This window comes from Pimephales promelas, chromosome 20, assembly GCF_988280905.1.
Source record: "Pimephales promelas chromosome 20, fPimPro1.hap1.1, whole genome shotgun sequence".
Lineage (NCBI taxonomy): Eukaryota > Metazoa > Chordata > Actinopteri > Cypriniformes > Leuciscidae > Pimephales > Pimephales promelas.
The window spans coordinates 16,872,763-16,889,226 of NC_142788.1; the positions used below are offsets into that span (position 1 = coordinate 16,872,763).

Sequence of the window (16,464 nt, forward strand, 5' to 3'; positions counted from 1 at the left end):
ACCTTTCTAGACTGACGTGTGAAACCACTTCCTGAAGCAGATCAGATTATGTCTCTTCCATGACCTGCTCATGATACTTTTGACCTATCAATGACCTCATGTTCCAGTGCTCAACGACACCCTCAACTGTTCAGATGTGTGGTATTGCAACTGAAAATTGTGAAAAACTTTGGATTGATGTTGTTACCTTGAACATGGGCCGGACGTGCTCTAAGTGAGTGGCACTGAAGAAGGGAGCCTGAGCGTGACTTACAGCCTCCATCAGAGCTTTAGCCGTTTTCGCCATCTGCTCCATCTCCATGTTATACAGCAACCTTCTCTGCTTCTCACTGGCTACATCTAACAGGAAGACAAACATCTCGCATCAGCATCCAGCATGGTTTCATTTAATCCCAACAAGGAAATTAGACGTTAAAGATCAATATTATCTATACAGCTCTTACTCTGTTTGCTGGATTTGGGAGTGATGGAGTATTCTTTGCTCTCCTTCATGGCGATCTTCTTGCCTGCGATTTCATCGTAGATGGAGGAGAGATACTCCTCGGGCAGATCCTTGCTGTCATTAATGCCACGGTTCATTTTTATGTACTGCTCCTTCGTCATCTTGTTCTTTACCTGAAGATAAAAAAGATTGACATTTTCTAGAGATAAAACAAGCATTTTGTTTTTTGCACGTTCATATACAGTTGCAACCACCTAGCATCTAGAGCCAGACCGATATATCGGCAGGCCGATATTATCGCCAGACTGATATTATCGGCAGGCCGATATTAGGCTTTTTCTGAAATATCGGTATCGGCAGTTATAATGGCCGATAAATGAATATTTCAAAAATAAAATAAAACCGGACGAATCACGCTTCAACCATGTCATGAGTGTTGGGGTTGTAAAGTTTGTCCACCAGAGGGCACTCTACACCGTTCCTGTAGGCCAGTGTTTCCCAACCCTGTTCCTGGCGGCACACCAACACTGCGCGTATTCTATTGCTGTGTCCCAAATCGCATACTATCCGTCCTAAATAGTATTCGAAAATAGAATTAGTACGTCCCAAATCGTAGTATGTTGAAATGAGTGCTTCAAAGATACCCGGATGGTCTACTTTTTCCGGTCAGAATCCGAAGTGTAGATCGATGCACACTCTAATGGCTGATATTGCCCACAAACCATTGCGTGTTGGACTAGGATTCGGTTAGAACTACAAGCACGAGTAAAAAGTGTTACAAAACTACAGACACGTACTCAATATGGAGGACGCGCGAGTCCCCGCGGTTGTGTAGAGAGGTTTAGATAAAGAGCTTCGAGTGATTAATTATCAGTATCTAACCTGACGAAAATGAATTTATTCAATGTTGTCCACATTATATTGCATTTGCAGCAGCATTGTGAACTTTTGTAAAGACACATTTAGCCATTACGTTTTAAATGCATCATTATATTCAAATTGCAAACACGAGGAGAGCATGAAAGAGCCACAACTGGGAGATGAACGTGCTCCGATACGGTAGGAAATAAAATTAGATAGAATAGAGGATTTTAACTGTGACAAGATGATTGACAGGGCAGTTTACGGTGACAAGATGCACGCAGCACGCACAGAGCTGTCCGTTGAAGATGACGTGATAGTATGTCCCAAAGCTTGCCAACTCTTTTGCTACACACTCAAAAGTATGTACTTTTTCCTCACAAAAAGAGTACATACTTTCAGGGCGTAGTATAAGTAAGCGAATTGGGACGCAGCATTTGTCTCCCTAATCAAACACACCTGATTCAACTCATCAGCTCATTAACCCACCTGATTATGAGCTGATGAGTTGAATCAGGTGTGTTTGATAAGAGAGACAAAGAATACGCGCAGTGTTGGTGTGCTGCCAGGAACAGGGTTGGGAAACACTGCTGTTGGCAACACTCGTGTACAACGCACCACACATCCTGCAACCTGCTGATCTAGCCAGAGTCAGGCAGAGAGAACCAGTTATCCGCGAGTGAGATAATCGGTGAAGTGTGTTCATGGTGAGTTGGTCATGAGACATACATTGCTTGAATAACAATTAAAAGAACATTGATGCTTGATGGAAAGAACTTAAAAAGTGCAGGTAAAGGGATAACCAAGCTGACATTCTAATTATAAGGTAGCTTGTAAGGCAATGTAGGGACTAATTTTAATTTTATTCATCAGAACTTTAATATATATTGATGTTCCTCTGTTCTGTTGTGACAATAGAAACAAGTTTCTTTACGCATTATCATATTATTTTAGTTAAAACTCTTAAATAACTAATGTTAAGGTAATCTGTTAATATTTTGTTGCGTGTTTCCGAAATAAAAATAATAATACCGGCCGATATATCGGAATATCGGATTTTAAAACCAACAAATATTTGTATCGGCCTTCAAAATCCTTTATTGGTCGGGCTCTAATCTGGACATCAAAAACCTTACAACAACCTATGCAGTTGCTGGTTAATATTCAAGGTATTTTAGCAAGTAGAAAGCAAAGCAGACATAAGAAGTCTTACCTGTGGACTGTGGAGGTCGGTGGTCAACATTATGATGGAGTAGGCCAGAACGTAAGCGGTATCTGCGCTAGCAAACAGAGTCTGCCTACAGAGCAACAGACAGGTCAGCACATAGTCTACACAAACCCCAAAGCAAGCCTCAGAAATACAAAACACCTCCTCAGACTACAAAACTCACCCCTGATTGCACTCCAGGTAGCGGGCGGCAAACTTCTCCATTAGCCTATCAATTTTCTGGGCTTCACCCGGAAGTCTGAAGCCTTCCAAGAAGGCACGGAGTGCGGACACAAAGTCTTTGCCACAAAAGTCCAACCGGTCCACGTAGCAGTACATCACCTCCTTATTAAACTTCACATTCTCTCCCAGGAACTCACCAACCTGAGTCTGATCACATGACACATCAGAGCCTAAGTAGCTGGAGTACGAAATGGTCGTGGTTCACTAATGTATCCATGTAAAACAAGCATGGACTTACTGTATCCAATCGCTCCTCTTGTTGCAGGAACTGTGCGATGTCTTCTGGTGAGGTTCCCAGCATGCCTTGCTCCTGCAGGTATTGTAATCCCCTTTTTGGTTTCTTGTTAAACCTTTAAGAAACATGAAATAGAAATGGTCAAAAAAAAGAAAAGAAAAAAAGAAAGGAGATGACAGAGGAAAAAAAGACAACTCACAACTCAATGCCATGCTCGATGATCTCTTTCTGCTGCTTGATGACCTCATACTGCTCAGGGTGATCTGGCTGAGACTGCTGAACTCCAGATGACACAGTGGAGTCCAGAGAGCTCACACTATCTCTGCGAGAGGAAAGATGCTCAGGGAGCTTAACATCCGCACTGTCGCCCTCTGCTGGACGTTCCTGACCTACAGCACAACAAAGCCTATTAGACTTTTGTAAAAAAGATGTTGTAAAAGATAATACAGATTAAAACAGAATATCGTTTTACCAAGGTTGGCCTGCAGGTTGGGGTTGACGTACATGTCTCTGCTCCACTCCACCATGCACTTCAAAATGGATACCAGACACTCCAGCCCTTTCTTTCTCAAACTCAGCTCCTACAAATGAATCATTAACCGATCAACTCTGAATTATTACACACAGTGAATCAATGCACCTGTTTTTACTGGATATGGTTGCAATATTCCAGAATTATATTTGAAATGTAGTTGACAGGCACAACTAATATTCTTAGCTTCTTATGATTAGACACTTGATTTATAAAAAACAAATAAATGTGTGTGTCTATATATATATATATATATATATAGTACCACGTCTTTTTTAGATAAAATACATTTCTTATATTAGATCTAAATTATGACATACGCTATTCTGGTTTTCTTTTGAAATTATTTTTTCCCCCACTAATAATGTTGGTTTCCTTATGATTAATCATCAATTTTTATTTTAATTAATTTCGAATTAAAACATCCGCTAAATGAAATTTAATCTTATTAAATATTCTGCAGCAATTAAATAATAGCATGCACCCATTTTTGACTACAGATGTTTATATTATTCTGGTTTCATTTTGTAATATAGTTTCTGTGTTGACATTTTTACCTCATTTAAATTGTTTCAGACTAAAGCATCTTAGTCTGCCATAGCATGCCTTGTAAGTACTAATGTTTTAGTTTGACATGATGATAGCTACCTGCAATGGAGTCATGCCAAGCTCCTGTCCACTCCTTCCCTGGGCGATTTTAGACAGGTCATTTACCAGCCGCTCAAAAATATTGGCAGCGTTGAGATCACAGTCATAGTTCACATAAATGTCCACCACACATTGTGCATCTGTGAGAAGAACAGCAAACTGATTCACCATTGAGTTTGACATTTGAGCTAATTATCTGAGAGATGCTTCTATGTACGCATCTGCAAGTGTACACTGAGGTGCACCAACCTGCACATATTCGAGTAAGAGTCTGAATGACCATCCACTTGTGCTCAAAGGAGCTAGATGACGTCTCCAGGATTGTTAGAAAGATCTCCCTGAAGAACACCTGGGCAAAAAGTAGTTTTGTTTTTAACCACACAAGCAAAATGTTTATTTGTTTCCAAAACGAATACGTTTTTGAATTTTTTTTAGTCAAGTTTATCCAAACAGCCTGGTAGCGCATCTGAACATCTGATATTTTTTTTTTTTTACCTCAATCTGCATCTTTAGGTGAACCTTGAAATGGGAGAGCAGGGTAAGGAAGATGGCAAGAGACAGTTCAAATACTTCAGGCACAGAAGAGACCCCGTTTTTAGAGAGCGCCACACACAGGTACTGTTTAATGGCGTTCACAAACATCTCATGGGTTCGGAACAAAGGTCCAGCACCCTGTAGCACTGACAGCAACAGCTGCAGGGAAACCACCTTGGAGCGCAACTCATGGGACCTGAAAGAGAGGATAGAAAAATAACAGCAGTCATCCGGATGTTAATGATCTGTTTGCATAAACTGAATACCTTCTTAAATGGTGAATGAATTCAAAATCATTCGACAGGAAGTGTCCAGTGTGGAACCACTACATCATATTCCTCATTTACATGCTTGATTGTCAGTTTTACAAGTCTTTTACATAAAAGAAGCTAGATGGAAAAGTTTGCAGACAAACTTTAACTTTACTTTCTTAACTGATTTAACTTCTGTTTCTAATCTTAAATAAATCTTTTCTCCAGGTTCTTACTTTGGATCTGGTGGTCCATCAGCCAGGGGCTTCATCGACAGCTTGCAGAGGGAGCGGAACACGAGGAAGGCATCTTTCTGTAGGATGTGCGAGAAGCGGGCAGCAGATTGACTACCCTGAATGCTTTCTACATCCTGCTCAGACAGGAAACAAAAGACCAGTCAGACCACAATTAACCCTAAAACAGGCAAGAGTGAAAAATGATCAGCAAAAAATCATTTCAAGTCACTTTTTATATCATCTATATAAATTTTAGATTTGAGTATTTTACAGGATACGTTGCCCTATTAGGGTATAAAGTCATACATTTTTCTATGATTTATTTGATGCAAAATAGTCTGCATGTAGAACATGTTTAAGTGTCCTAAAATGGAGGCATTTATATTTCTTTTATTCTTTTATATTTCATTTTTACAGTGCTGAGGTGTCTCATCTTCAACCTCAGTGTGGGAAATACTAGCCCTTGAGGTTCACTGTCCTGCAAGGTGTAGCTCGATCCCTAAATCAATCAAATAATGTAGTTTATGATACAAAAATAAAAAGATTAATAAGTAATCCTGAAAACTTTGGTTAGATTTTTCAAGTGTGTTTAAACAGTAGCCATGCAATAAGAAAATATCTAGTTAAAACTGCAAAGATATAGTCAACTAAATATAATAACATTAGTTTTACATTGAATATGATTTTTTTTTCCTTACTCAAAATACATAGATTGATAAGGGATTGTGCACAGGGGACCTAGGAGGGCCTATAAGAATCTTCCATAAGGGTCCCAGCCCTGAAATGCAATTTCTACTGAGGGGGACCACCTCCCCTCGAATCGTTTTATTTTTAATCAGTTTACATTGCGACACCTCTTTGTCAATATCGTGGCAAAACCTTTTTCCTACCCTAATCTGGCAACATATCTCAAGCGATACAGACATTTAAAAATGCGGTAAATTACAGCATGAACATCATGTGACTAAATTTTTACAATCTTAAGACAATATTCACAATTGATATTAGCAGTTGTACTGCATTCTTTTTTTGTAGAAAAAAAAGGTAAGATTAATATATGCCTACTTTCTACAAAGTCAAATTGTCCAGCTCCATGGATGGACGTGTTGGCTTTAGGTCAAACTGACAAAATGAGCACAGAAAATTTGAACCAGGTCATGTCACCCACATAATCCAAACAGACTTAACTGTGTTAATAACAGACTTGGATGAATTTTTTTTTCTCATGCCTCCTACAAGAGACTAAAGAGTATGTATTCTGTGGCGCACTGTTAATTGGTTAAAAAACCTATAGTCCAGTTATGTGCCTTTTGTGGATAATAGGCTTCATTCATGAATGCGTAAAACTGTCCTTCCCGAAAACTCTCCTCCGGATTCACAAACGCTTCGTACACATCGGGTTTGTATTTGACAGCTGGGTAAAAAGTGACGACAGTGACGAATGCTGGGTTTTACCCATAGTTAAACAGTTTTCAACTCTCAGCAAAAAAAAAAAAAAGGGACATCAAAATCCAATCATCAGTTTGCCTAAAAGATGTGATGTTGATGTTTTGCGCAGATTTTCATGAATCCAAAAATTTTCGTCTGAAAAGCTTTACGACTGATTCACACAAATTCGTTTCATGAATGAGGCCCATTGTCTTTAAACACTTTTATTTAAATGTTTGGGATCGTAATATTTTTTTTTAAATGTCACTTATTCACACCAAGTCTGTACTTATCTGATCAAAAATACAGTAATATTGTGAAATAATTTAAATTTAAAATAACCTTTTCAATTGTAATTTATACCTGTGATGGCAAAGCTGAATTTTCATCATAACTGCAGTCTTCCGTGTCACATGATCCTTAAGAAATCATTCTAATATGCTGATTTGCTGCTCAAGCAACATACTACTAACATTTATTATAAACATCTGTTCTGCTTAATATTTTTGTGGAAACTGTGTTCTCTTTCAAAGGATTTATTTGAAATGAAAATGCTGTGACATTAAACATGCATTTATTGTCAATTTGATCAATTAAATGCATTTAATTTGTAATTTAATTGCAATCTTAAGATTGTGGAATACCCTTTTAAGTCCACTTTGCAGAGCACTGACGGTCAAATGTAACCCACCCCACAACTGAGCGTGTCAGATTAGAGAGACATATAACATGTGTGGAGTGGGGAGGCGCAAGGACTGGAATTGGGAACCCCTGTCCCACATAAAAAAAAACAGAAATCCAAGAAGAAACACACCAGAATGTCTGTTGAGGACTCCGAGCCACGGTCGTCCACCATTCCATTCATCTGCTGCATGTCTAATCGAACAACAGGGGGCGGCACTTTGGTTTCAGAGTCAGAATGTTGATCTAATCCTGTAGTAGAAACAGAAGCAGGAGTGACTACTATGTTCTAGGTCCACATAAAGGTACAGTAACCTATTTCCAATGTGACGCACCTCCTTCCACAGAGCTCTCCCCCAATCCACTGTCCGGCTCAGTCTCTTCCAGAACCCCAGTGCCTGCTTCTGTTTCAGACTGTGGATGGGCTTCCTCTACCTCAGATGGATCAGCAGTTATTTGGTCCGACTCCAGAATCTCTTTGTCTTTAAGAAGTCAAATGAAATAATTTCTACTACCCAAATTAAACACATTAAAACAACTATAAAACACAACAGGAATCTACCAAAATCTATAATTTAGACTTAGGGCGGGTGCTATGATCAAACATATATCACAACATGAGATATTTTATTTCAACGCTATACATCACAATATAGATATTTTTGTTTGATTTTTATTAGCAAAAATAATTTTTGTATTTGTCATTAATGACAAGGTTTTAGGAAATCAGGCTGCTGTCACTGAATGCTCGGATCTAACATACTGACACTGTGAGACAACCATTTATGTTCATTTAAGACATAACTGACAGTGTTTATATGAATGCTACACACGATGGGCAGTTTGACGAGACTTAAGGCGTGAATTTGACTACTTAAGGTCCGTCTGTAGTGAAAAATCACCATTGTACAGCGTTTACCTCAGTAAGCTGACCTATTGGATCTCTGAGTGAGTGGAGGCAGGACTAATTAGCAATTTCAATGTGTAGAGTTACATTCAAGCTTTTTTAAGGCATGAAGACTTTTTTGTCACTGGAAAAACATTTAAATATGTAATTTTGGTGATCAAAAATGATTGACTACAGGGGGACTTTAAGCAATTTATGCCATGAAAGTGAACTGAATTCGGGTTCGCATCATGTGCGTGTGCCACATTGAGATATTTTTATGGCTCATTGAGCTTAAAAACCCGCTCTTATTAATTGCATGCATTGACGTGTTAACGTTGACGGCACTAATCACGTTTATATAATCACATCATATAAACGATATAGCAAAATATCTAACGTCATTCCACCTAGCCCTTTTTGGAGTCATATCTCATATCCTGACCCCAGTGATTCACCATACCTGGGTGTTCAATTTCATTTGTGCTATGTTGATTTGTGGCAAACTCCTCCTCTGACTTTGACTCCTCTGGTTGGCCATTAATGGAGGATGAGTCTTGGGGGGTGGAAGGAGTGGATGGGATCCCAGACGGGCTGAGAGATGGGGATGGTGGTCCGTTCTGTTCTAAGCGGGTTCGTCCGAACCATGGAGATCCGGACCCCCGTCCAGGAGTTGGAGAAGGGTTTTGGGTCATGGGTGAAGGGTTACTGGACACTGGGGAAGGATTGCACGGCTGCAGACGTTGTCTGTCCTTCTCTGCTTCCTGAGCTTCCAGAGCCTGCAAGACAGTCATCATAAAGTCAAACCTAGTTTCCTAGATTTAGTTTATTTTTCCCAACCCATAATAGCACCCATAGTTCCACTAGGGTGTGACAACATAGCACATATTGCAAAAAGAAGAGTTGTTTTGAGTCTGCCTGAGATGCTTCATACTAACCGCCTGGTTCTCCATCCGGGTGAAGATGACATTAAGCATCTGTGTTAGAGTGGCCTTGGCTGTAGTCTGGTTGATTAGGTTGCGGCTGGCCAGGTAGATGTTGTAGCAGGTCCGCACAGTAAGAAGAATCGTTCCCTCGTGGATCTCTATGTGTGGTGATGTCACGGCAGTCAGCAGAGCCTATAGAGCAACACAATGATCTGCATCATGAAATTACAGATTTGAAATTAAAACTATTTTTTCATGTACAGTGGGGCTCAAAAATCTGAGATGTCATTACAAATCTACAAAAAGCTATAACTAAATAGAAAGTTTTAAGATTTTGAAAAATATAAAAGATACATTAAAGATTCTACACATTGTGACATTGATCATGTGAATTCTTTGTCTAGAATGGTCCACAAAAAGCTCTTTTGATCATCGTTTGTATCTCAAAACTTGGAGTTCATTAAAGCAAAAGAGGGACAAAACAAAATACTAATACATTCTCAAATTCATTTTATACTTTTGTCCTTCGAATTATGTTCAAAACAAACTTGCAATAAAAAAATTGGGAAACACTTTATAAATCTTTACATATAAGCAATGCACCTTATAATGTTCTGTATGGTATCATGAATAATTATAATACACTATAATAATGTAATGTCTTTAGCAATTATAATGTATTAAAACACATGGCAACAACCAATTTCAGATGTAACAAGGAATCTGCAAATATTATAAATAAATTTAACTTTGGTTACAATTATTTATGAAAAAAGCTTCATAACGCATTATACATGGAAGGCTTTAAGTAAAGTGTTAACAAAAAAAGTATTACATTTTAAATGTATTAAAAACATTCTGAACCCCACTTATAAGCATGTAAATAATGACACTGATGAAAATGAGATATTTAACATGAGTCCCTCTCATGTGTACACATCACAGTGGGAAAACTAAATCGTACTGCAAGCTAACATTGTTTAACAACCCTGGTGATATTTTATTTAAGAGGCTGCTCAACCCCCTTATGCAAACCATTACTCTCTAGGTCCCGTATGCTGCCTTTTCTCACCATTTATGGAGAATATAATGCAGGGTGCTTGAAAAAGATGGACCCAATTTCATTGCCATCTAGCGAACAATTGAGGCTAGAGGCTGTTGGCGCGCTGGGAGAAATATCCAGTGCTCATTGAAACGCTATACCCTGGTGCTGAGAGTTTCCTTCATGAACGCATTGTGGTTGATATAAAGATATATAGCAATTTCAAATCAAATCCATCTATTTGAAACATGCTGTACTTGTAGATTTGTCATGCAGCATGTTTATCTATAATGATAAGAGTTAGCCTTGGATAAAAGAAAAGACTTTGTACTTTACTGCTCAGCTTATGTTGCAAATGCTGTAGTAAGTTAATGACAATGTTCTCAACATTAGCAACCTGTTATCTAAGTGTCTTGTGTGACTCGAGTGGGTTGACAGAAGCAGCTTTGATTATTTTGGAATGATCTCCATGTATTACGAATGATGAAACTATAAATGGACCAATGTTGCAACTTTTCTTCCAAAATAGATTAGATTAAAACAGCTCAAAACAACGCAATCCCTAAAGGAAATTGAGTAAATATTTTTAAAACAAGTATTCATTTAATATCTATGTAATGTTTAGTAATATACATAAACCGTTTTGGAATCTCTTTTGCTCACCAAGGCTGCCATTATTTGATAAAAAACACAGTAAAAACAGTAATACAGTTAATAATTTTAGTATTTCAATCTTTAGTGTCACATGATCCTTCAGAAATCATTGTAATGCTGATTTGGCGCTCAAGAAGATTTCTTATTATCAATGGTTAATTTTGCTGAAAACGTCATGCAATCCTTTTTTTAGATTGAAAGTCCACAGAAAGTAACTTCTAAACAGTTGTGTATGTATGTTTGCCCTTACACCTCAGCCATCAAATAAGGATTTCAATAAGAAGTGCCTGTCTGGGTAAACATGGAGAGTCAGTCAACAATGGAGAATTCTCACCTTAATGATCTGTAGTTGTACCCCCTCGTCAGTCTGGGGTCCCTGAAAGCAGTTACAGATGGTCTCCAGAAGCCGGTCAATCAGTCGTTTTCCTGGAGCTCCGCTGTCAGGGGCGTTTCCCGTGATGTGCCCATACGCAATGAGTTTCTGTGATGAATGGCACGGAGGTATTACTGTATTATATACACATCCATTCATACAGACCATTTAAAACCACACTTAAATAGATTTGTAACACATGGCAAAAACATATAAACTGAAAAATGTGTTTTAAATGTATTAATGAAACACTGCAGTAGAGTGAAGTGTACGGGAACTCTGCATACCTGTAGGCAGTCGAGAGACGTACTGACAATTCGTGGAGATTTGGACTGACATGCCAGCTCAAACGGCAGGACATACTTGTCAGCCTCGATGTAGTTGGCTCTTGGAGGAACAACAGTGCCGTCCCTGGAACATACAGGATTCACAGCACAAATCAGTCAATGGAAATAATGCAGCACTGAAACACTTTATTCACTAGTTAAAACTGCAGTCCGCAGTTTTGTCTCTTTGTCGCCATCTCTGTTCGGAATCTGTAATTGCAGTTATTCGCGGAATTTACGCGAGTTGTGCCTCGGCATGGTGGCACTGTGTGGATGAATCCAATGTTTTGAGGAGAATGTGCAGCTGTCAGTCGTCGTGCTGGTGTGGACACTGTCATTCGGAAATCGGAATCACAGATTATACTTGTATATATGTAACATAAAAAGAATTTTCACCCTAAAATGTTTTTCCTAAAATTTTATTCAGTTCTTCTGACCAACTAAGGAGAAAAAAACATTGCAGTAAATCGCACTGATTAAATCTAACGATCGCTTATCATATCACGTCAAGCCACGCAAATCATATTTTGTTCTAAAATTGTTAGAGTAACTAAACACTTAACCAACTTTTTTTAGTTAATGATCTGTAAGAATAGATCTTTATTAATACCAATCATTGATTCGAGTAACTTTTTTGGCATTTGTTTATAAAGTGTACTATTTCTAGAGTATATGGTGTAAAACCGTCTTAGTGCTGCCCTCTTCAGATGTAACGGTGGCTACTACAGTTGAATTTTCCTATTGGATGTTTGCATTGGAATTGAAAACATTATTACAAGCTTACCGCTTTGAATCGAGCTAAGGCAAGCAGATAGTTTTGAACGCTGGATATGTACTTGATCAATTTATTTTGGACAATTTTTAACCCAAAAAAGCTACGAACTGCAGCTTTAAACAACAGCAAACATATAGAAGGACATCTTCCTGTCAGTAGTACTTTAGCATTATATGGGGGCTTTTTTCAGCCCTTTTTTTCATGGACATGAGAGTGACGAGTCTCTGAAATTATTACATAACCATGATGGTTCACAATAAAGATGATGCATTATGCTTCAGAGCTTCTTCAGAAAAAATACAATAAGTGTTCTTGCAAAATAACTCTTAACATTAAATCAATGTACATGACAGGATACTTTTAGATGGATGGTGCATGTAGGTAAATGAGATGTAAGCTTACTTCTGCTTTTCCAGTTCATGCTTAATTTCATCTAAAAAAAGGGAGAGAGAGAGAATTTAACACATCAACTCAAGGCCATTTGTCACTCCTACAAACTTTAAAAAAGAAGAGAAGACAAAATTCTGAATATTTACTTTTACATGAGTACTACTCAGTCTGGACACTAGTTTTTTTTTTTAGGTATTCAGATTATGCATTCAGAAGGACATCAAAGTGAAGTGGATGATGGGGTAGAAATATCATCTACAGCACAGCAGCAGGAATATTTGCCCTAATACTGCCAAGGCAAAAAATATACACAAGCTATTCCTAATATAAAACACGAACACCTACTCGGCAAGATACAGAACCAGGACAGTCTTGTGCTTAACAATTTTCATTGAAGGTTGATGAGAAACAAATTTGCAATTTTATCAGATGCTCAAAAAAAAAAAAAAAAAAACACACCCCCAGAAATCAACATTCTGTTACAATCAGGGCCGTGGGGGCGGGACCCAGTGCAGGGTAGCAGAAGCGGTTACGTTAGGGTTAGGGTTATCCTTAATGTACTCAACCTCGTTCTCATGTGATCTAAACCTGTGTACATTTTTTCTCTTATGTGGCCATTTTGAAAAATGTGCTAGATTCCCTTTTGTGCACAATAACAATGAACTTTCAAGCTTAAAAAAGAACACAAAAGGACCAAAAAATATCATAAAAATGTACATATGAATTACCAAATAAAAGTAAAATGATAAATATTTTATATGTGCCAGTGTGTGTGAAAGCCATTGATTCCTGGAATGAGTTTCTGACAGACACCCATGTCTCCAGATAAATACTATACTTTAATCACTGCTCAAATACACGTGTGGGGTGTAAACAACAACGGAAACATACCATTTCATCTGTTCACAGCAGGAAATTTGAACTCTGACATGAGTGTTTTGAATTTGTAGCCCATGTAGCATCGGTGCTTAAATGGAATGAAGAGCCAAAACCTCTCTTAGAAGATACCTTGAAATGCACTAGCGCAAAAAAAATAAATAAAAAAATCTTAAACTCGCTAGTTGTCTGTTAAATGGCAAAAAAAAAAAAGTCAACAATCCCGGCACATCCCTATTACAATTTCTGAATAAATAATGGATTCTTTGGATTTTGTCTTTTCAATGAATCATTTGATCTGGTCCACAAAACTAAATGATTCATTCACAAATCAGACAGATCTAGTTCTCAAGTTCAACTCACTGATTCAATGAAGATAAACCTAAAGTCATGGGTTTGGAACGAAATGAGGGAGAGGAATTAATGACAATTTTTGGGCCAACTATCCCTATAACCCTCTCACACAAAGCTATTGTATCACTTTTGAAGATCTGGAAACCATTCTTTAAAATGTCTACCTTTTTTCAAATGGAACAAAAACATGGGGGGTGAATAAATCATAACCATTTCTGAGAGAACTATTCCTTCAAAAAAAAAAAAAAAAAAAAAAGTTATTACATATGGATCATTATTAGACAGCCATCTGCTCGCAAGAAAGCACAGGAAACTGAGCTTAAGCAACAACACATTTCATAAGATGCAGAACTATGTTTTTAAAATCCTGTATCCGGCTACCTGTACTCAAACGTGTCACGTGTATTTAGGCAACACAACGAAAAACTGAAGTCATAGTCTATATAAGCCATTGCCTAGCATTGAATCCGGGTGGCCGGTGGACTGTGTAAACAGGTCTGTATGGTAATCAACCTCATTCGCTCACATGACAGGGTAATGAGGGAGTGTCTGTTTGAATGAAGTGCTACTGAGAGCATTCAAACAAACCCACGGTGAAGTAGTTTTACATTAACAGCCAAATGCCTGAAACACAACATCTCTTTGGACCAAAACCTGAAATATAGCCTACCAAAAGACAAAACAAAACACAAGTTTACTATTATGGATTGTGCGCAAATTAAGCAATTTTTTGTTTTAGATTGACACGCCAGACCAAAGGTTAGAGTTTGGAAAACCTCACGAAGAAACTAGATCCTCCCGTCTCAACATGCTCATTAACTTAGTAAATAAGTAATACAGTGCAGACGGAACGAGTCAAATGAGTCCAACCTGCATATCCAGCTCACTTATTAAAAAAAAAAGGGATGGATTTTCCAAAATACAACGGGAATGTTATACTACAAATTAAAGACACAGTTCCCTTAAAAATGAACATTCTGCTATTATTAATGTACCCTCATGTCATATGTCATACATATAAAACATAAAAGAAGATATTGTGAGAAATGTTTCAGTAGTTTTCGTTCTTTCTTTATTTTTCTACATACAATGGTGACCAAAACTGTTTGGTCACTAGCATTTTTAAATACACCAGCTTTAATATTCCACAAAAGAACAACAATTGGGGTGAGTAAATGACACATTTTTAATTTTTGGATGAAATATTCCTTTATCAACACTACCAATAGAAACATAAAATGTGTCCAATACCAGGGACAGCCTCAGTCACTGTTTAATGTCATTGTATGGCAAAAAAGAAAAAGCAAAGTGAATGGCGACTCATGCTGTCAGTAGGCTACTACTAAACATTGTGTCTTAAAAAAGATAAGTCACATATGTAGGCAATGAAACAACTCTTTGAGGGTGAGTAAATGACACAATTTTTATTTTATGGTGAACTGTTTCTTTAAAGTGTCATTCAGTATAGAGATCATCAATTCGGTAAATCAATGAGTGATCTTTAATCAATAAGAGAACAGTAAATCGCGAATCTGTCAATTCGCCATAACAGCTGAGCAACAATATAGCAACGATTCCAGCTAACACATGCTAACAGCTCCGGATAAACAAAGCAAAAGGTGTTGAACACAAAGACATGTCATTTACTCTGTTGCCAAAATCTCATTCATCATAATGTAACATTATATAGCCTATGGGACGGATGACAGTGTGAGCTTAAGGAAAAAAATCAAACCACAGATTCCTGACACTGACGCGTGCTGAGATGACGTTAGCTCGCTAAGCAGACTTTAAGGTTTATTTAGGATATCAGGGGGCAGTGGAGGATCTCAAAGATATGTCTGAGGCCTGAAAGGAAATAAATAAAGAGTAGCTCACCTAATGCCACTTGACACGCCTTGCGCAGCTGGTTGTGCTGGCTCCGCTTCACCTCCTTATCCGCGAGGATTTTCTCCAGCGCTCGAGACAGAAACATGCTCTTGGTGCTCAGGGTTTCTGTCTGCGTATGCCGTCGATGGGTTTCCAGCGCTTCCTGTTCTTTCATCTCTCGGTCGACTTGTTTTAGTTGTCCGTCAGGCCGTCATCGCTGGCCCGTTCCCTGCGGTTTGGCAGGGGCGTGAGGGTGCCGGGAGTGGGCCGATGTTGTCGCTGGTTCAGTCGGGGCCAGTTGGACGCTGCTGCTACTATCTCAGCACTGCGTCGCCATGTTGGCTGAACGTCACGTCACGTGACCCGCGGGCGCTTACACTGATGTGTACATTCAGAGCGCGAGCACGCACGGTTAGGCTGAGGTGGTAATGAATGGAGCATATGTTTGGTAGGCAGTTTGGTTTCAGGTAGTATGGGGGTCCTCAAAAAAAAAAAAGTCATGCAGTGGACATTTTTGTACATTAGCGTTTCACAGTGTAATCACTAATAATTTACTGAAGTAATCCCTTAAATAGTCTTTCAGATGAAATGTCAATAAATTGCATTTTTAATAACACGTATCATTTAGAAAAATTGATTATTATTATTTTTTTAAAGTGTGACAAACTTTGTTATTTACATATTGTCTATAAATA

General features: G+C 38.3%; 1 protein-coding gene across 1 annotated transcript in view; it reads right to left on the minus strand.

The window, feature by feature from the left end:
* arfgef2 (ARF guanine nucleotide exchange factor 2) overlaps nucleotides 1-16,137 on the minus strand; it is a 33,232-nt gene extending 17,095 nt beyond the window's left edge. Inside the window, exons 1-19 of the mRNA XM_039652386.2 lie at nucleotides 15,779-16,137; nucleotides 12,683-12,713; nucleotides 11,467-11,590; nucleotides 11,141-11,287; nucleotides 9,123-9,302; nucleotides 8,648-8,963; nucleotides 7,634-7,780; nucleotides 7,432-7,550; nucleotides 5,190-5,323; nucleotides 4,664-4,898; nucleotides 4,418-4,517; nucleotides 4,169-4,308; nucleotides 3,461-3,569; nucleotides 3,188-3,377; nucleotides 2,992-3,103; nucleotides 2,695-2,900; nucleotides 2,517-2,601; nucleotides 444-615; nucleotides 188-339 (exon numbers count right to left, since the gene is read on the minus strand). Of these exons, the coding sequence (XP_039508320.2) occupies nucleotides 188-339; nucleotides 444-615; nucleotides 2,517-2,601; nucleotides 2,695-2,900; nucleotides 2,992-3,103; nucleotides 3,188-3,377; nucleotides 3,461-3,569; nucleotides 4,169-4,308; nucleotides 4,418-4,517; nucleotides 4,664-4,898; nucleotides 5,190-5,323; nucleotides 7,432-7,550; nucleotides 7,634-7,780; nucleotides 8,648-8,963; nucleotides 9,123-9,302; nucleotides 11,141-11,287; nucleotides 11,467-11,590; nucleotides 12,683-12,713; nucleotides 15,779-15,944 (2,865 nt within the window). The 5' untranslated portion in view covers nucleotides 15,945-16,137. The remainder of the gene's footprint in view (nucleotides 1-187; nucleotides 340-443; nucleotides 616-2,516; nucleotides 2,602-2,694; nucleotides 2,901-2,991; nucleotides 3,104-3,187; nucleotides 3,378-3,460; nucleotides 3,570-4,168; nucleotides 4,309-4,417; nucleotides 4,518-4,663; nucleotides 4,899-5,189; nucleotides 5,324-7,431; nucleotides 7,551-7,633; nucleotides 7,781-8,647; nucleotides 8,964-9,122; nucleotides 9,303-11,140; nucleotides 11,288-11,466; nucleotides 11,591-12,682; nucleotides 12,714-15,778) is intronic.
* Nucleotides 16,138-16,464: the final 327 nt, after the last annotated feature.